This window comes from Cinclus cinclus, chromosome 17 (genome assembly GCF_963662255.1).
Source record: "Cinclus cinclus chromosome 17, bCinCin1.1, whole genome shotgun sequence".
Lineage (NCBI taxonomy): Eukaryota > Metazoa > Chordata > Aves > Passeriformes > Cinclidae > Cinclus > Cinclus cinclus.
The window spans coordinates 11,019,643-11,040,608 of NC_085062.1; the positions used below are offsets into that span (position 1 = coordinate 11,019,643).

The 20,966-nt window shown below is 44.0% G+C and overlaps 1 protein-coding gene across 3 annotated transcripts; it reads right to left on the bottom strand.

The window, feature by feature from the left end:
• Nucleotides 1-472: 472 nt before the first annotated feature.
• On the bottom strand, nucleotides 473-19,767 carry EIF4ENIF1 (eukaryotic translation initiation factor 4E nuclear import factor 1). Of its 3 annotated transcripts, none has more exons than XM_062504365.1 (19): nucleotides 19,736-19,767; nucleotides 19,174-19,297; nucleotides 15,902-15,975; nucleotides 15,017-15,144; nucleotides 14,188-14,468; nucleotides 13,401-13,602; nucleotides 12,858-13,033; nucleotides 11,254-11,389; nucleotides 10,735-10,914; nucleotides 8,642-8,871; nucleotides 7,706-7,774; nucleotides 7,162-7,345; nucleotides 6,634-6,713; nucleotides 6,132-6,271; nucleotides 5,880-5,964; nucleotides 4,720-4,852; nucleotides 3,239-3,583; nucleotides 2,855-3,019; nucleotides 473-2,342 (listed from the first exon to the last, which is right to left on the bottom strand). In XM_062504365.1, the coding sequence occupies exons 2-19, from the start codon at nucleotides 19,267-19,269 to the stop codon at nucleotides 2,116-2,118; spliced, it is 2,931 nt and encodes a 976-aa protein (XP_062360349.1). In that variant the 5' UTR covers nucleotides 19,270-19,297; nucleotides 19,736-19,767; the 3' UTR covers nucleotides 473-2,115. The 3 variants fall into 3 exon arrangements, with proteins under 3 accessions (XP_062360349.1, XP_062360350.1, XP_062360348.1); XM_062504366.1 differs by having other exon boundaries at nucleotides 3,239-3,520; nucleotides 7,706-7,777; XM_062504364.1 differs by having other exon boundaries at nucleotides 7,706-7,777.
• Between the last annotated feature and the right edge of the window lie 1,199 nt (nucleotides 19,768-20,966).

Consider the following 20,966-nt stretch of genomic DNA (forward strand, 5'->3'; position numbering starts at 1 on the left):
ACACCCACTCAAGCACTAAATCCATGCAACAGTGGCTGATACTCAGCCTGGTAATGAAACAGTCAAGCCTTGATTCTACTCCAAGCATTTCCACCTATACTTTTTCTAGATCCCTGCATAGGTGAGCTCAACTGCTGCAGGTGTGCTTGGTTTATGAGCCCGAGTTGAAGAGGCAGAAGCTGAGGCTGTTAACTCAGATTGGTTTTCACTGCTGTTTCCTCACACTCAAACTTTATTTGAAGCTAGTTAGTTTTACAATTTCTGATGCCTCATTTCTCACACTTAACAGTGACATTTAAATGCAGCAATTCCAGTCATCAGTGAGGCCAGTTTCTCTTACCAAGCAGACTGATCCTCCCCAGCCCCTGGACTAATTGAAGTTTTTGCATCTCAACTCTAGCCCCAGTTCCACCTTACTCACAAGAACAGTGCTAAGGAGAAAAAAAAAAAATTAGTACAATTGATACAGAGAGCTGGTAGAATCAACTTTATTTACAGAATGTTACTGGGAAAGTGTCAAGTTAAAAAAAGTATGAAAACAGTCTTACAAGGACAAGCTGGTGATTGCATGTTTTACAGGGATTGTTTTGGGAACAACCACTAGAAGTATGGGTGACCTCCAACAGTTTCCATGCTGGAGATTTCAGCTTGCTATTTCCATAAGCTCTGTCTCTGCTGGACTGAAACAAACCCATCACAGCACACTGGCAAGGGTTATAATACAAATAAGTGACTTTTTGTTTTTCCTGCTGCTGGTTTTGGTTTCAGTGAGACCTAAGAAAGAGCAAGTCTGTGAGAGTTCTGGTTTTACTTTCACCTCTTTTAAAGAGCACAATGGCCTAAGCTAGGTAGAGGACATGACAGCAGTACTAGACTCAGCACAAGTGAGGGAGTGAAGTGAGCAACCATGCAGAAGGATGAAAGAGAACATTTAACTGTCCAGGGAAGTGAAACAGGCTTAAAAGGAACATAGTATTTTAAAACCAAACATACACAGTAAGATCACAAAACTACCCCATCCTCCCCCTTTCAAGCCACAGAACAAGACTCCAAAGGCAAGTTTCACAGTAATGGCATCACCAGATGCACACTAGATTGAGGACAGTTCTTGGCACTCCCTTCTATGAACAGCACTGAAGGCAGTACAGAATATCCACAGCTATGACTGAGGAGTTGAAGGGTGAGGATTCCAAGGCTCCATTTTGATGACCTTTAATAACTGGCTTGAAAGATTAAAACAAGGAAAATACTGCAGCTAAATAAGAACCAGCACCAGCCCTCTTGAAAGAGCAATAACCAGTAGGTACCTATAGACTGAACATCTGGCTTTATCATGACTGCACCAGGTCCCATCCTCAAGGCTTTTGAAGACTAAACAATTCTCTCATTGGTGGCAAGAGTCACAGGGAATCAGACCTTTGTTACACAGACAGCAAGATGTGGGCTTTTACTTTGACACTTTAGCTACACTGAGTGCACAGTACGTGACAGAAAAATGTGAGGGAGACCTAGAGGAGATGAGCAGCAAGAAAAGGCAAAGCAACTTCATCCTGTTCACTCACACTTAGGATATGCAACTTTAATCTTAAAGAAAGTCCCACACGTACAATGGAGAAAGGTCCAAACCATAGGCACAACTAAAGCTCAACTGTTACCAGCTACTCTTATGTACAGCTGTATAGATTCAAAAAGGCTATTCTAGGTGTGTATGTACAAAAGATTGTTTATACACAAGTCTGTACAGAAGGGTCTATACAGGTAGTTTTCTGCAGAAGGAATCCATAGCTGCTACCTCTACACTAGAGAATATCAGCACTTCATTCACATATCTTACAAAAACAAACAAACAAAAAAATAGACACTTCCAGGATTAAACTGGCTTTGTCGTGCATCTAAATTTCTTCAGGCTTCACTATCCAAGCCATAATGGATCCTTTAGTCTTGATGCAGACATGAGACCAGGACAGGTGCCATGTGCTTTAGTCTCTCAAAAGGAAATTTTGCACAGAGTGCTAAAAATAAAAGCCTCAAAAAACCAAACAGAGGTGAAGTCCTGACTATGGACATTTTCATCCAGTCTAAAGAATCACAAGTGTTCCACCCAGTGGTCACTGTTCACTGCCGGTATTCCAGTTCATCTACACTGATGACTTTGGATGGCATGGATGGAAGAGGCTGCTGCAAGACATCTGAACCAAACCATTTTGCAAGGCCAATGGGAGAGCCACTTCTCTGGCTGGGGCGATGGTCAAGCTGTGTGTGCCCATGAGATAATCCAGTCCGAGGCAGCACGTTTTGAGGGGTTGTTTGTGCACCAGCAGGTGATCCCTGTGCTCCAGAGCCTGTGAAATGTAAAGCTATTAGAGGTGGAGTAACACCCAGCACAGATTTGCCCTCGAGCTATCACCTGATAAGGCATGTGAGCTGAATGTGGCTTTTATTCATTCTATGAGCCCCAGGAAGTCCAGGTACCACGTATTTATTTTCATTAGTACTCCCATAATTGGCCTGACACTGCCAGTTCCGGACTCGGTGTCACACGGGTTTGAAGGGAAGACCAGGATCAAATAGCATTTCCCTGGAGAAGGTGGGTGGCCTGTGGCCCAGGAAGGCTGAAAGCCTGCACACCTGCACACATGCTGCAAGAGTCAGATCTGTCAGTAGCAACACATGTTCTGAAACCAAACAATTCACTTGGACTTTGTTCTGGCAAAACAGCCTGCAGTGGCCCAAACCACGAGACTCACACAAGGTTAGTGATCATGAATAACTAAATTAAAGTAGCTTCCTGCTAGCACAGTGTACTCAACACCCCAGAAAGACACAGTCCTCCTGTCTGTCTGTCTTAGCCTACCTGATCGTTGTAGCTGCTGTTGCATCATGGCGAGCTGCAAAGGTGTCCCAGAGCGTGGATTTAAGATGTGATGGCTTGCTGTTGGTAGTGGATAAAAAGGCTGGCCAAGGATGGGAGCAGATATTCCCTGCAAGTGAGATAGGTCCACTCCAGGAGGAAGCATACCTGTTGAACACGAGCAAGAAATTTTTTTTTCCCCAATAAGCGTAAGGAACTTAATGCAAAACAAAATATGTGTATTTAGATTGGTTGGAATTTATTGTCTGATTTTAAAGGTAAGTTCTGATATAATAAAGACTATCAGTAGTATTAGTTTGTGCTGTTCCTAACACAAAGTCAGTCTCAAAGAGAACATGCATGAACAGGAAAAAGAGCATGGATTACCTGCTTGCAGCAGAGGAAGATGTTGTGGATGGACCCCCTGTGCCATCATTCTCTGGACCAATCCTGGGTGCAGTTGATGAGCAGGTCGTACAAGTGGTACATGGGGAACAAGGGGTACTTGATGAACAGGACGAAGAAAAGGGCCTCCTGGTACTGGGGAGGCCATTGTAGGAGTCTTCCTACCAGCTGATTTGGGCCTGTAGTCTTGCTCTTTGGTGCAACGATTTGCTTGGGTAAGAGGTGTGGAACATGCAGAGCGTTGCAGTGCAGGTAGTTTGGTACCTAAGGTGGGCAAAGTTCCTTGATCTGCATTCTCCACAGAACTAGACAGTAGGTTATCTGTAGCTAGAATTGAATACAGCTATTACAGTCCACAGCTAGAGATTGCACCTAATGAAAATTAAAGCTTTATAATTTGGATTTGATAGTCAGATTACAGAACTAGCTGAACTGTAGTTGTATACATTTAATAGCAAGCATCTTTATTCTGGATGCTTCTAGCCAAATTATTTCAAAAGAGTAATGAGAAGGAGTATGTTCCACAGAAATCCCTTTACAGGAAACTGAAATCAAATCAGAATCAGCAGTACCTCCACTTCTAATTCTTATTTTTCCTTTTTCTTAGGAATTTTGAACTGGCAGCATGGATGAGTCCGTGCCAAAGGCGATGGGAGGTACAAGAGATCCTCCCTAGACAAGATTGTAAGTTGGAGATTTATCAGAAGTCTGGCTGAAGTTGGTTTTTCGGTTTAGCTGTGTTTGGGGGTTGACAGCAGCCTTCTACATCTGACATCTGCTCAGCAAGATCTGGAACACTAAAGCACCTCCAGAAGCTACTTCCACAGACCATCCAGATGAGTTAGACAAAGCTTAAAATACCTTGGCATCAACTACTGCAGTGGAGGTATTTCAGTTGGACTGCTACCATGAACTGCAAGCTGCCTCTGCAGCTACCAGCACTGAAGCACAATGCCTTGGTCACTAGCCATGTCAGTCTGACTGGGTCAGGCAACTGGTGTTGAGCATTTCCTTTTAATAGCCTCTTACATCAGTTTGGGTGACAAAATGCTTCCCTGATCTGCTACACTTAAGAGCTTAACTGGTCTCAGCTTTGACTGTTCAGTTGTCTCAAGACAACTCTAAGTTTTCAGTTACTGGTGCAGAGAAATATGGAAGCATTATTGTCACTGTGCTCATTCATCAAGAAAAGTTGCAAAGAGTTATGGTCCAGCCTCTTAATTCTGCTCAGAAATTAACAGGAAATAGGGATTAAGCCCCAGCACTACTAGAAGAGTGCACCTGGAAGTGCATCCCCTCCACAGCTCTGACCCCTCCCCTCCCATATGACCCCTCACTTCTACACCCTCCTCATCTCCATGGATCAGGAATGTCTAAAGGTAGCCTGGTGTATTATGTGCTGAGACAATCTGAGTCTACTCCAAATCCCTTTTGTTTGTGGAATTTTAAAGCCATTACAATACCTTCATTTGGTCTCTGATTTTCATCTTTAACATCACTGATTTTCATTTTCCCAGAAACTGGATCCTCTTTGCTTTTCTCCTTGCTCTCATACATCTTGCGAATCACCGAGGTAGGTGTGAAGGAAGGAGACAGCTGCAGAGAACACAGAAGCAAAGCCTCACCCAGTGCTCATTACCCAGGCCACAGTATCTGTTATGGGTGGACACCAATTCTAGCACATCCTTCTCATTTAAAGCTCTTTTGAATCAGCTACTGAGTGCCCATGATTTTACTTCATTTCATAGCTTTATTCTATAGTTCAAGCATTTCTCTTTAGCTTTTTTGCAAGTCCAATATCAAAATCTGCAGCTGTTCTCAGTTAAATGTACCTTAACAGGCTTGAAACAAAATTGCTGAGCTGTAGTCTAAGTTACAGTTGTTTCCTCTTTGCAATTGACCAGAAGAGCAGCTCCACAGGAATTCCTGTAGAACTGCTTCATCTGCATTAACTCAGGGCTTATGTTCTCCAGAGAACAATTGCCTCAATTGGGTTTTTCCCCATTCAGAGTTCCACAGCACCTGTGGAAATCACTCATTTGGAATATAAACTTGTATTGCTTGTTTCATTTGGCAGGTCATAGTCTGTGTCAGTCCTGAGCTACAAGTACTTGACTGATTAATTGGAAAAATTAGATCAAAGCTCCATTCTACACAGTACTGAAGGCAGAGAGGCAGCAGCTTGGCTTTGAGATTTTACTAATTTTCAAAGTGACCCTAGGCATTATTTCAACCCACAGACACTTAGGTCAAGCACTTCATACCCAAACACCAGTGTTTTCTGAAGCATCTCATGGCTTTCAGCCACTTGTCTTTTGAAAATTTAAGCGCCAAATTATGATGGCTTGAGTTTTCATAAACACCTTCATTTGGTTTCAAAAGATGAGGCCAAGGTAACACTGATGGTATTTCTTCTGTTTTAGACAAGACAGTGGTCAGAAAAGGCTCTTTTCCAAGGTGAAGACATTCAGATAAGCATGAAGGGAAACTCATTCCTGTATCATGTGGCCACAGATACAACAATATGATGGCCTCCCTTTTCCCCATCGATTACTATTGCTATAATCTGGTTATTGCAGACACTTTTACAGCTCCCTACAACCACTGAACATCAGGTACTGACCATGCTCGTGATGGATGCTGCAGGGGCTGGAGAAGAAGCATTCCCTCTGTGTCCTGGTGCAGGGGATTTAGTCACACGCTGCTGCCTGTGAGGGGACAGGGAGTCAGAAGAGGTTCTGCTCTTGGCACAGAATCAAAGGCAGCACCGCCAAGAACCAATGCAATACTGAGTGACTAGTGGTAATATTTACTGAAAGACAATACTCACACTAAAAATCAGCATACCCCTTAAATTTTGCAGCCAGGTACTCACCTGTTTCTGTAGCCATCTCTGCTTTTGTCCATTTGTGGTTTAACAAAGCCATGCTGATAGAAATTTGCTGCATGTATAGCCAAGTCATGTGGGAGTGCCAATCCCTCTAATGCAGCTTGCTGGATCTCCAGGGGACTCATCTGAGGTAGAGTTGCATAAAAAATGCACAAGTCAAAGCCTGTATTCAGTTAGGATTTTTAAAATATATTGAAGATGGACTGCTATAGCTACTACGGTCTTCAACATCTACCCACCAACAGTCCCTGTTTTATTAACAGGCAATAGAAGCTTCAAAAAATCTTGCACTCTGAGTACTTTAAGATGGACCAAATTGCAATGAGGTTTTGAGACTGTACTAAATTAGACTTTGCATCCTCACACTCAGAGTAAGCTTGATGAAGCACAAACACCTGGATACAACAGCTAAGTGTTTCCACAAGTTAGTTCTAGACCACAGAACACACAGAGATACAAACACAAAGCAAAAAGCATGTCATCTAACCTGTGCAGCAACTGGGCTCATGGGCTTCCTTACACCTGGAAATGGATCACCAAGTAATTGCTGAGAACTTTGTCCAAAACCTAAAGAATATTTAACAGCTGTATTTACAAGTACTAACAGTTTCTTTAAATACAGAGAATACATAACCCAAAGTAAAATAATGCTACATAAATAAAGGATTCTTTGTGAAGACTCTCAGCTCACCCCTTAAATCCACATAGAGCTACATCTCTACCTTGTCACAGAGCTGGAAAGCTACAAAGGAGGGTGCTGGTAAGTAATTGGCAGTAAAAATGGCCAAGTAGTTCTTGAAAATTATTCTTTCACAGTAGCTGAGCATATTATTCCACACCAGAACTCACTGTGAGGTCTGGGTGATAAATTTAACATTAGTAAGTGAAAGGGCACTTTGCACTCAAAAGGGCAGACCCTGCCCTAGCTGCCCACCAAGTGCCAGGAAGTTTTTATACTTCTGTAAAGCAGTCTTAAACCTTAAGCAAAAACATCCCACTCCGCAAGCTGTCTCACCAATGGGTGAAGATATTCTGTGGCGCAGGTAATCTGCAGAAGCAGCTCGTGCTGGGAACACAGGTGGAATGGGGGGAGATGGGGCTCTTTGTGTCAGCAGGGAAGCTGCAGGTTCCAATCCTCCTATCAGGCCACTCAACACATTTGATGAAGCAGGTCTGGCAATGGGTGGACCAAGAAGTTCCTGAGAATAAGTAAAGAAAGAACATTCAAAATATGACCAATTTACACAAATGAGCTCATTTTAATACACTACAGACTGCCCTATTTATAGCAATGTAGAGACGAGGGGAACTTGTGCAACCAGAGACACCAATCCTGGTTTGCCCAGAACCATGCATTCAGCAAGCTTTTCATTTCCAAGCTGTAATTACAGGAAATATGACAACAAGACAAATTTTTAAACTGATCTAGTCCCTGTCTCTTTCTTCTCTATAGTCTGACTACTGATCCCGTAATTGCCTTAAATGCCTTATTCTCAAATAATTTTTGTTTTCCCATTGGGGATATGCTTTTAAGTACTTCCCTCCCCCAGTAAGAATACCTGCAGAATATTCTTTGACAGAGGCTGGCCTGACATCTCTGGAGGTGACATTAAGTGGCTTTCAAGGCTCTGCTAAGAAAATGAAAACACTGAAATTAGATATAGATCTCAAGTTCATTAAGATACTACTTACATTTGTCTCAGTAACAGAAATAATTTTATCTGTTTTGTTAGAACAGTACTTCATGCATCAGCCAAATAAAATTTCAGCAAACGTAAGAGCTGAGTTGGCTCACAGATCTCCTCTATCTAAGAAAAATGCCCTGTGCTAGATTGCATACAGGTAGCTCAATGTGCCTCATTCAAATTTTGGTCAAATATATGAATTTATGTAATTATGCAAACTGGAGATGGAACACTGAGCCATTGGTTAACTATGTACAAACTGAAAAGTGTTCGTACATTAAAGCAATTATAATATATTCTTCTGTGCATCAAAATGGCACATTAATGTAAACGGACACCCAGAAGCAAAAGCCTTGATTTAAGACTGAGATCAATCTGCAAATTCTTCACAGGGCAAATTTATGTTCTTCACTATCTTCTAGTGAAGTGGGATGAATCTAGAAGTTCTTGGGCATAGTTTGGCAGAGAAAACACATGCTTTAGACCTACTCAGTTGTTAGAAGTGTCTGCTGGTGCCAGAAATATTTACTGACAGCTTCTGGGTAAAGCATACTGTTTAGGCAGTTAGTGGCAGGATGAAATTTCATCCTAGAATCCCTTGCAGTCTAGACCTTACTGTCATCTGTTGTTTAATATTAATCTTCCAGCTAACAAATATTCACTTCAGTTTCATCTTAGTATAAGTGATGTTAAAAGTCAATAGTAGATTGTTCACTAAACAAAGGTCACTAAAAACATCTGGGCTTCAGGTAAGGGTTGGGGTCAGCCCTCTGTTAGCACAGGTCACCAGAGCCACTGGCTGTCACTTACACTGACTTTGGGCTGGGAAGGCAGAGTCCCGCTTGCCTTCATGCTGCTGACGAGTTTGTTAAACGCAGTCATATCCCCATCCTTCTTCATCTGTCTGGAGCCGCTGACATTCAGGGCTTCTTCCATTTGCTCAGCCATAAAGGGAGTGGCAATTTTCCCCTCCTGATCCACTTTCAGACCTTTCAGCCCAGCTTCAACTTCCTCCACTGAAAGTACAACTCCTGAATGTGCTGAGAAATACAAGAAGAATACTGGTAAACCACAGTTCTGCTCTCAAATGAACTAATAATTCTTGTACAGGTGTTGAATAGAAGTTGCTTGAAAATTAGGAACAGCCAAAAACTTACTGATACTGGTACTAGCTGTCAAACCTGACTGACCTGTGTTTAGACTGACATTCTAATAAATCAAAATTCAGAGAACTGACAGGCACAACTACTGCCATGTAAGACTCCACAAGAACCTGTCCAGGCTTCAGCTACTAAATTCTCTTTTCTTCATCCTGCAAGGAATGTTGTTACTACATTTTACAACTTTGCCTGCATTTAACAGAATATTCATGGGACAATTGAGTTGATTCTTCATTTTTTTCAATTAGCAAAGTTTAATTTATCTTATACTCCAGGAGACCAGATGGTTTTACAGCCACAGTGCAAGCCATGTCAAGCTATCATAAGTAGAAAGAATACATACCTGGAAAATCTAGATACTTTAGAGACTCAGTCACACAACTTAAGCGCAGTGTGCATAAAGTTTGATGTAGACTTCCCACTCAGAAATTTAAGCCTCTTACAGAAAGATTTCACTGGCATAGCCAGCATAAGGTACAGTGCTCTTAGCAGTACTTTTTTCTGGTATATGCATATATATACATATATATAAACACCTACTGGTGCCTGACATCAAGGCTAAACATGCTTTATGGACCAGCTAACACACATCACAAGGTCTGACACCTTAAAAGAAAAGGAAGAAGAGACAGAAGCATGCCATGGGTTGCAGATGTTGGCCAAAAGAAATAAGACTTACTGGAAATTTGGGCAAGAAGGTGGAGAAAAGAAACAATGATACAGACATGCAGCAGGGAACATGAGGAAATATGCTGGTGGAGAGGAATTGACCTGGTAACTCCACAACACTTGAAGAGCTGTACAGCATTTTATGGGAATGCAGAGCCCCATATCAGGTACTTCTGAGTGAATGGAAGCTTCCCCACAGATTTTTGTTCCTTCATCCTTGGTTCGTGAGATCAAAGTTGAAAAAGTTTTTAGTAGGAAAGTCAGTCTAAGCAGAACAGAAATAGAACTACAAGTCTTTAAGTGAAATGAAGGAAGCTCTCCACATGTTAGCCAACACTCTCTACTCCCAGATTGGATGCTTAAGAACAGTTGCAGTGCTTAGATGCTTTCCTTCCTAGCTGCTTCACACTAATCAGAGGGGCATTGTTTTTTCTTCAGTGCAGTTTACATGCCAATACATGCTGCTTGCCAAAGAGAAACCCATTTAGAATTAGATACCAAGATTTCACAGAACACATGCATTTTGTACACTCCATGCATGCTATGGGCCTAGACATGCAAATCCCTAAGCCAGAGGCACCTTTGGGAAAAAAAAAAAAAAAATCACATTCTCAAGCCACTGTTCAACTCCTTAGATACTGGCACTTAATGGATCAACGTGATCCATTACAGACACTGTCAAGGATGACTTACACTGTCAGTTTTTAGTAAAACCAGAGTTTAAATGCCACAGTTTCAGAGCTGACATTACCAGTCACCAGTATGAAAAAACTTATGAAAAAATGCCATACACAAAGCTGGAAACTCAGATCAAGACTTGCATAATCTTATAATTGTTTCTGGCCACTAAAGCAGTCTGCTAAAGTCCTGATGTCATCCTGTGATTAGGATGAAAAGAGTCAGTAACAATATTGACACAATTGAGAGCTGCTGAATACTGAGTTTTCAGTGCTGTAATTAAATCTGTAACACTGCCTACTCCTGGATTTGGCAGTTGATGTTTCCAGAATACCAAGCCTCTTGCTGGGAGATACTGCATCACAAGAACTTCACAATAGCTGAAGAGGCACTTACTGCTCTCTCTAAGCTTTTCCTTGTTGGCTGAAAGACTTGAGAGAAGAGGTTTTAAGTCCACTTTGGCTTTCTGTAGCATTTCTAGGATGTCCACTTTGTTTTCAGAGTGGTCTTCCAATGGAATGGGAGCAAAGTAGTTTCCAGAGTTCTGGCCAGGGGAGAGAATGGCTTGCTCTAGACCTGAAACAGCAAAACCAGGAGCACTGCGACATCAGTTTACCAACCCAATGGCTCAAGATGAACATACACGGGCAACCAACTTCAGCATGTAACTGCAAAGTTATGCCTTGCACCCCTTGCCCAAGATCAGCTGGAAAGTCATCAGGAAGCACTGACGAGAGCATTTGTTAAAAAAGAACTTAACAGCTGCTTACTCTAAGAGCTTCCAAAAGAATGCCAAGTGCTTAAACTGTGGGAGAATTCTCGGGTCCTAAAACCTTATCTGCCATCTTCTTCTTGAATGAGTAAGAAAGAATGTGGAAGGAGGCTATCTGACCCTGCATTGTCCTGCAGCCTTACCTGCTAGCCTCTCCAGTTCCTCATGAGGGGTAGATCTCAAGCTGCTCGACCGACTTCCAGAACGACTGGGATTAGAAAACCACCTGCTGAACCTGCTGGCAGACACTGAGCCTTCCCCCAGCACATCCTCAATCATCTGTGGGAGGGGGAAAAAAGGAAAATCTCAACATAAGCATAATCAGCAACATCTGAGAAGCTTATTGTGCAAGCAAGATTCTTCTGCTACAGACAACCAGATACTGCTCCCAGCGTTTTAAAACTTGATCTGCTTTTTTCCTGCAGTTAACATAACCCAGTGTACATCTCTAACTGACACCAATTTACTCGCAGTAAAACTGTAACTGAAAAGGCACAATCAGAGCACTCAAAGACCATTAACTACACCATTTTAAAGTGAAAGTGTCAAAAGAACCCCAGGTACTTAAAAACCAGTGCATTATAAAAATGTAACTCAAACTAAAGCTTCTCCTATCCTGCAAGACAGTTAAACCTGGCTCAATAGGCACAGATGTAGTTTCAGGCAGCATGTTTTCTTTTAGACAAAAGAAAGAGCAGCTTCTTCCTCTCAAGAGAATTTTTTTTTTGAAACAAGGAGTACTCAACAGCATTTACAACAGAGAAAAATAATAGCATTGCTCCGTCTGGTTTTGACTGTTTGACTCTAACATATTACAAGAATTAAGACAAGAAATGTACTAACCTATGATAACAATTATCACAGACATATCCACCAGTACAAAGAAACTCACTTTTATGACAAGTTATAACATCTGCCCATCTGTTTCATCAGCAGGTATTTTCACTTGGGAACTCCCTGCTTTTGAAAGGAGTCACCATCTTGCACATATGTTGAAAATCAGATTATCAAGTCTAAAGAAACCTATTACAATTTCTATAAGGAGAATGATCTCTCCTCCATGTATTAATCAAATTACTGGCACCACATGATGACTTTTCTAATGCAAGCAGCTTGTCCACAGTAAAGATTAGGTCTGAAATCCATTTTTTTAACCTCTGTATTTCTAAACTATGCCAGGTCTGTTTATTTGCAGTCAAAGCACAGTTTTGGACTTTTGACTGAATTGGTAGGCTGTGTTTATCCAACACAGGAGCAATAGTTCTAAAAAATTAATTATCCTCTTAAAGGTTTAAGTAATAAAGATCCAAACCCTTTCAGACACATTACCGCCAATGTTCTCCAGGCTCACTGCCTGCCACAAGTCTGCACAGATCATCTGTTTGCTGCAATTCCCAGACTTAGCTAGAAAAGGCTGTCTTCAGCTAGACCAAATTTGTACAGTGAATCTTCTCTAAACATATCTTTAATAATCCCAAAGAAGATCCATTCAGAATGTCAATTTTGAGTTTTCAAGTAATGACCAAAAGAAAGGAAAAACAGTCAGCTAATCTGCCTCAAATACACACTCTGGAGATGGAGCCAGCCCCAAGGATAACACTCCAAAGCTAAATCTCTGGAAATTCATCTTATCCTTACACACTTCATAAACAAACTTCCACAAAGCAAGTTTCAGCTTTCGGAGAATACAGCTACAGCAAAAATGCTTCTCATGAATATACCCAGTCCTAAAACCCAGAAAACTCACTGAAGCCAGGCCAGGAACACTTTTATCCAAGTTAAAGAACTCATTGAAGTCAAACTCTCCTGGAGCTGGTTCTTGTAAAACAGCTTCTCTAGGAACTTCTTGATCTGCTGGAGTTTCATTGGCAAGGACAGTTTGCACTTCATCCTCTTCTGCCACTCCACCATTGCATTCTATGCCTTAAAAAGAAAATCAAGTGACTGCTGAATCACTGAACTTGACTATTTCCTGTGGGAACAGTGCCTGACAGCCAATGCACTTGCCCAAGGATTAGAAGCACAGGCCCAAAGGAATCCAGCCCCCAAGTGATACCTCACCAGTTACACTGTGCTGACTCCTGCAAGAGAAAACTGCACCCACTACAACTCCTAGCACAGAGCTTCTAGTCTGGTAAGACTATCTGGCTCCAAAAAAATATGAGTTGCCATTGGACTGTGCACAAACAACTGCATCCTGATCAGCCTGGGCTGTTATGCCACACCAGGCACATACAGCTGTTGCAGAAAGTCAACAGCTGCTGCTGTTTTTCCATCAATTTGCCCTTACCTTCTTTCAGTGAGGCTGTGCGTCGCCTCGTACGTTTTCTCCCTTTGTGATCTTCCTCCAAAATTTTATCATCAAAGCCTGTGAGCTCAATGGTTTCAGACTGACTTGTAGGCCCAGCAGAGAACCACTCAGGTTCCTCTTCAGTGTAGGAATCATTCCTTCTTCGCTCCCCAAAGACACGTTTGCTGTCACCAAATTCCCTCTGAAAGGGGATGTTAAAAACATTAGCATTAATAAAACACTGCCTCATAAGATTCTTCACCGACTTTCACACCAGTTCTGGGTATTTTTAAATGTGTATACAACTTCCCTGTATGCTCTGTAAGCTTTTAAATTTTAAGCTACACAGATGAACTTCTGCTTCATGACACCAAAAGTTATTGATCTGCAAGTGCTTCTATAAGCTCAGTTTCGCAGCCTGAGAGTTAGTGGTTCCTCTTTTTTTTTTTTTAAAGGTATTAAAAAAAGCCTGAAAGCCCCCATTTGCTGAGATTAAAGACAATGCTTGCTGGCAACTGTCAGGTCAAGAACTACAAATGAACTATTAGACTTCTGGATCTCTTGCTAGTGAAAGTCAGCCACAGGCAGGGTTCATCTGATAAACAGTATTACATGCATCCCTGTGGAGCTCTCTGAAGGAATGGAACTTTTGAAGCACCAAGTGCTCACCCTTCACACCCTAAGAATAAAGGGGCTGCTTGCACAGAACACTTAACTGCTGTAAGCAGCTCGCCTGCCCCTGGTGCTTTTAGCATCTAATATGCAATCAGGAAAAGAAGGAACAAACCCTGAAGCGTTTGTCTTTGTAGTCCCTGTCACGATCCCGATCTCTTGCATCCCTGGAATCCCCGCCCCGATGGTCTTTGTCGAAGTTCCTGGAGGAGATGATCCTGCCACTGCCAATCCTGCGGCCACCGATCACACGGACACCATCGCTGTCCTTTTCCAGGGGGCTCCCTGCCCGCCGGGAGCTGACAGACGCAGTCACATGACAGCCACCTCCAAAGCTCCGCCGCTGGGGACTCAGGACTACATCCAAGTCATCTTCTTTCACTCTCTCTCTCGGATCTGCAAGTCAAAGACCACATAAACGCTAAATTTAGTGTATTAGTAAAGACAAGTGAGTTGTCTGTATAGCAGCCTTCTGTTCCACAGCCTTTGCCGCTATCCCAGGGCTTTTAAAGGAAAACGCTCATGATTTATTTCTATCTGAGATCTAGCTGAGAGCACACAAAGAGCAGACAAAAAATTTACAGCTGGGTATTGAGGAACTACTGCGGTCTCCCAGGAAGTACCAGCTTTCCCACTACTGACCTGCTAAGTACTCAGCCCTGAGTTGCAGGGAAATTGTCCCAGCACTTGGATTTTACATATGTATTCACTATTACATGGCAAGAATAGGAGGATGTAACTCACTGTTGCCCAGGTTTGTTTTAGGTAACAGTCACCAGAAAACCCACTACAGTCTAGTTGGAACAACAAAGATTTCTCTCTTATCCTATGCAGTCAAACAATTTTCAGAGACTTTGTACAGCCTCCTCTGTGATATCCTAACAGAAAGGTTTTGCCAACAGTCCAGGTTCAGTTTTGAGCAATGTGCTGTAGAACACACTCACCTACTATCCTACGCATAAGGGAAGTCCGATCTGAATCCAAGTCTTTTTTAAAGCTTTCCACTGGTGAAGTTCTTCCTGAAGTTGGATATAAAGATGCATGCCACTTCTCTGGATCCCAGACACCATCACTAGGAAAATAAAATTGCAGGATTGTTTTGTTTGCTACCTTGTAGTCTAATAAATACTTAATAATGCTGCTGCTGGAAACTAGATTTCAGTGGTTAGCAACCAGTACAAATGAATTATCCTTCTGCCTTACTATGGTTTATTACTTCACACATAGTATTTGGATCTCTTCTGTAACAGCAAGGAAGTATAAGATTTTAGAAGACTAGTTATTGGTGAAGCCGGCCTGGTACACTGAAAAACAATTCAAGTCAATCATATGGTGCAGCTTATAAGCATGTGGGTAATTTTACCTCAATCTCACAGTTGTACAATAAATTCAGCTGAACAGCCAAGGAACTGGTACTTAATCAACTTACCAACACCAACCAAGAACACTCACCTCTATTTTCTACTGAGGTAGAGTGACAGCATTGGAGAGTAAACCACTAAGCAAGGCAGCTTGTAACAAACTGACCTAGTCTGCTACACACCCCTCTATATTCTTGGTACTTTTTTCTGCAAGTCTGTAGAATTTGTGCTATATGAAGTTATGAGACCAAGCAGAAAATCTCTGTTCAAAGAACAAAATCTTTGGGAAGAGCATTGAGCCTTTCCTAGTAGATTAACAATTCTGAAAACTGGGCTCTGGAGCAGTCTGAGCTTTGTGGCATATACACCTCCCACCAACATAAGAGCACTTCCTAGCTAAGTGTTTCATGCAATTTAAACTTCTATTTTGAAAGAAATACATATAGCTTTGTATAATCAAGAAAATACCTGTCATATTTTTCAGAAAGACAAGAAGGCCTTTTCTTAGAGTAGGGACGCTCTTTAATATCCAGCAGTTCCTCCTAGAAAAAAAAAAATTAAAAATCAAGACTATGAGTTTTGATTCATACCCAGACAAGATTTAAGTGAACTCCAACCATCTGTTCCAGACTGCCTGTTCAATTTAGTGTTTCGACAGCCCAGGTTTCCCAATATGTTGTTTCATAGCCTGTGAAATATAGCACTGGAAGTTTAGATTTCAGCTGTTCTATCAGTGGCTACTGACCAAACACTTACTCTAAGCACTAAGCCTTACTAGGCCAGGTCCAGTCCTTGCGAACACTCCAAGGCTGTTCACACCATAAATGTTTATGTATTCACTTCCCTGGACAGTTCAGCTGGTAAGCAACACAGGCATCATGGATGCCAGCACTGGTGAGTTCTCAAGAAGGAATCAAAATGGCTGTGTTTAATGCTATATAAGGTTCAGCACGTAAAAAAAAAAAAAGGCATTAGAAAAAGTCCAGCTACTGGTGTAGATCTGGAAATTCCAGACAAGCTTGCCATTTCCGACCATCAACTCCAAGATACCATAATGTGTTACACAATTACCCATTCCACCCAACACCAATCAATGCTGAACAATAACTTGTTTTCCCACTTTCTACCAGCTTTGAACAGCCTTTAGTTTACCACTGCACACCTGAGCATTCAGTTACGTGACTGGCAACCAGTGCAGTCCCACTGCAGTTTGCTACATTCAGAAAGCATTATTAATATTGTGAACATCAGTGCTTTAAATCAGCATTAACTGCTGCAGTTAAGACATACCTTTCTAGTTAGACTTACTCATTCTCCCAAGATCCCCTTTCTTCAACCTGCCTCACTTCCAACTGTTCTGAACTGACTCAGAATTGTGCAGAGACCAGAGGGCAGCTGGAAGGATAAAGAAACTCTAACAGCAGACACCATATGTCAGCCAAACTGAAAAGTCTCTTTACCCTTCCCCCCCAAAATACAATATCCTGCAGAACTTTTACATCATTTTCCCCATGTGATCAAAATCAGTTCATTAACTATGTGAGTTTGACACTTGTTCTAGATGGCAATTTAGTAGCTGGACAAAACCTTAACAACTCCCCCCACCCCAATCATCACCCTGTATGAGACCCTAGCAAAAAGATCTCCATTAAAGGGAGCATGGCCTCCCCGCCCACAGCTTCCCAAAATAAACCTCAATCTGTGAGGAACATCAGTGCTGTAATACTATCAGAGCCTGATGCAGATACTGCAAGTATTAACAGCCTTGTCCATCACCAGATTGGGAACAGGTTGTTTTGCTGGCCACAAGAGGGAGTCCACAGGCTCTCACTCACATCCTATCACAATTCGTCCACTCAAGTGAGGAAAATTTGAATTGTTTCTTGCCTTTCACTCATTAGCTGTGCACCCTTGGAGGAACAGCTTCCCAAAAAATAGAAAAGACACAGCTTAAACTGTACAGCACTCCTGTAACAGAGGAGATAAACGCTGGCATTTCCACTTGTGGAGTTTTATGTTTAATTCACACACATTCTAAGCAGGCTGGGGGGAAAAGTGTGCTTAGCTGTTACCAGTTTTAACCAAACAGCTTAGAACTACTTATAGTATGAGCCAGTGATAGTAAGTGACTACTTCCTTTGGAAGCCATTAAAGGTTTCCAAATCAGCAGCACATACCCCAAAACAGTATTCCCCAATCCCTAATTAGTAGCAAACTGGAACACCTGAAGATGCCCTGCAATGTTGATTACTTCACCACCTCAAAATATTTCAGCTGTAACTTGTAGAGCAACCATATGATGCAAAGTATTTTAACACAGACTGATTCCTGGTATTTCTTGATTTGGGGTCCTTGGAAATCAACCAATAAACCAGACTAGGCACCTTCTGGCACTAGTTCTGTAACTTTATCCTGGTCAGAAACTATAGGTGCTGAATTAACAAAACTGAAGCTACAAATGCATTGGTTTCAGTAAACAGCCACCACCAGCATGGGCTGAATGCTGTCCTAAAAATCAGAGCAGAAATTGAAGCTGCATTCAGTTACTACACAAGAAGAGTTAGGCAAGACTGAAAGACTAGAGGCCACTTTTTCAGCAGGGGAGCTTTAAAAACAGCTCCTCTCTTCCACTTAGCAATTAACTGACTAACTAGATCTGAGTAACAGTACACCCTGCATCCTCAAGAGTTAAGGGTACATCTTTTCTAAAAAGTTAAGAGATTTAGAAAGCTGTACTATTCCCAAGAATTCTTGCCAGTTCTGAAGTACATGGTTTATTGTTGATGTCTACTTAAAATAAGCTAGAGCTCTATTATCTTAACAGAACAGAGCCACAATGATAATTTTTTTTCCTTTAAAAACAACCTACTAAAAACCCAACAGTTCTGAATTCCTCAAGAAAGATAACACAGTCAGCTACAGTAAACTGTCTCACCCTGCTCCACACTTCAAGCCATTTGCTGCAAAGTATCTTAACAGCTTTTTACAAAGCAATGACCACCTGTTCCCACAGCCTGCAGCCATGGGAAAATCAACCACCACTACAAAGACATTTTTCAGCAGCGGTACCAAAACCCCAAACAAAATTTGAATCCTAAACCCCACAGCATATCAAACTCACTTAGTACTGGAAGAATCCTTTTTTATTTGTAAATTATTTAGCTCTTCTCCTTCAACTCATACATATATTTAGGCATCACAGTTAAACAAAAGCACCTGTGTTCATGTTTTAACACTAAGCATTGATTGGAGTCACAACTGCTTAAGCTTCCAGCAATCAAATATGAGAAATTCCAAGGTTACAAAAGGCATCCAGTGAACCTATGAGAGGTCCTGATAAGATCCAGGGTGCTATACCTTCCTAGGAAATGGCATATACTGCAAGGAAACATTTTTGGTCAACTTCTTAAAAGAATACTGCTGAAAGCAGAATTACAAAGTGCTTGAGATAGCTGGTAGAACAACATACTTCAGACTCTCCAATCATCTCTCAGCACATGCTGTGGGATACTCAGATATTAAAATAAGGTGGTGGGAATCAAAAGCATATCGAGGACAAGATTGCACAACTGCATCGCATTTAACAAGCGGCTCATTTGATACTACCTTGCAAATCCTAATCCAGGCAAAGGCTTTTCAGCGTTCACCTCACTGCTTCCCTCTCACAGGAGCCGCCCCCTCCCACTCTACTCCTGTGACCGAGAGCTCCAGGCAGAACTCCGAGAGGAGAGCGAGCTGACCTTTGTGTAACGATGTGGGTATTTAGTTGTAGTTCTGTTCAGCTCCAGGAAAGCATCGCCATTTTCAGTTTCTGTTGCACCTCCTCTTTTATCCATGGTTACTTCAAAGCCTTTGACTGCGAAGCTAATTAAAAGAAAACCAGCCCGTCAGACTTTAAGACGTACCTTTCTAGAGGACGCATTTTCTTTCCAGCCCGAGTCAGTTTAGCACTCGGGCAGAGCAAAGTAGACCCGCGCTCCCCAGCAGCGCCTGTCCCCTCCCAACCCTGCCCCTTCCCCCGGCCCAGCCAGGCGGCTCTCGCTGAAGGGTCCGACCCGCTCCGGCAGCGCGGCCGGCCATACCCGCGCTCCAGCACAAGGAACGTCGGTCTGCGGGCACGGCCGGGACGCGCGGCCACCGGGACCCGCACCCCCACACACCCGCGGGGCCCGCAGGGGTCGGGCACTTCGGGCACCGCTCGCCCCGCGGCCCAAGCTCCGTCCCGAGGCGCCGGAACCGCGGGGAAGGGAACGGCGAGAGCGGGGCAGGTGACTCAGCGGATCCCCGCCCGGCCGCACTCACCGGCGGGTGTCCCGCGCCGCTCCGCTCCGCTCAAGGCCTCACCGCCGCCCGCGGCGTTTCCTGCTCCGGCCACCGGCCCCACTTCTCCCCCGCGCGCCCCCACTGAGGGGCCGCACGCGCCCCGGGCCGGCGCCGCCGCCGCCGCCGCCGCCGCCCCCCTCAGCCCCGGCCGCCCCGCGCGCCGCCGCCGCCGCTCCCGCTCCGCCCGGCGCCGCCTCCGCTCAGCCGCCGTAGCCGGGGCCTCGCGCAGCCCGCTCCGCACCCATTTAACGCCCCGCGCGCAGGCGCGTCGGGCGGGCGCGCGCCGGGGGCTCCCCCGCCCGCCGCCTGACGGCGAATCGGCGGCGGGAGGCGCTGACGGCGGAGGCTGCGCTCCCGCCGTGTGTCCCCGCCGCCCTCCCCCCGCGGAACCGGCGTCTCACCTTGCGAGCGGTGCGCTGGGTGAGGAGAGGCGCGGGGCTCGGTGAGGGCCTGCAGGCAGTCTGGGCGGGCAGCCCTGCGGGGGAGGCGGCCGCCGGCGGGATGCCGTGCGCGCCATGTGCGAGGCGGCGGCGGGATCGTCTCGTCCCCGTCCCGAGACTGTCCCCGTCCCCGTGTCGCCTCGGGGGGAGCGCGGAGTGAGAGAAGGGCGGGAAGCGGCGGGACGATCGCGGCTGAGGGCGCTGCCCCAGAACCCCTTGGCGTCCCGTCGTGCGCGGCCCGGCTCCCGCGGCTGAGGGGGGCGGTCCGGCCGAGCCTGCGCCGCCGCCGAGCAGCGTTAGCGCAGGGTCCCGGTGTTCTCAACCCGCCCCGGGCTCCTGTCAAATTGGAATCCGGCATTCCCGTGGGATAGCAGGACTAGGTTGGTGCAGTGAGCGGAGCAGATTATTCGGAGGCACCGGAAAAGTCTTTCAGTGCTTGCTAATAAGGAGGAGACGTTGTTTCCAACCTCAGTTTAAGGAATTTATTGAGCGAGATGTCCTGCTCCGTTTGCCCACAGCTCTGTCCTCAGCACTTGTATCTGTTCTGCCACAGAGACCCAGCAGGGCCGCAGGGTTTCCAAACGCCTTGGGCGGAGAGGTCTGTGTAGGAGCAACGAATTTCGTGTAGGATCTGGTGAACAGAGTGTTCTCTTCCCTGATCTCTAATGAAGTTGAATACCGGAATTAAAATCTGGTTACGTCTGGAATGAAAGAAATATACGAGAAATAAAATTTCTCACCATTTTTCGCGACAAAGTGCTGCATTATTA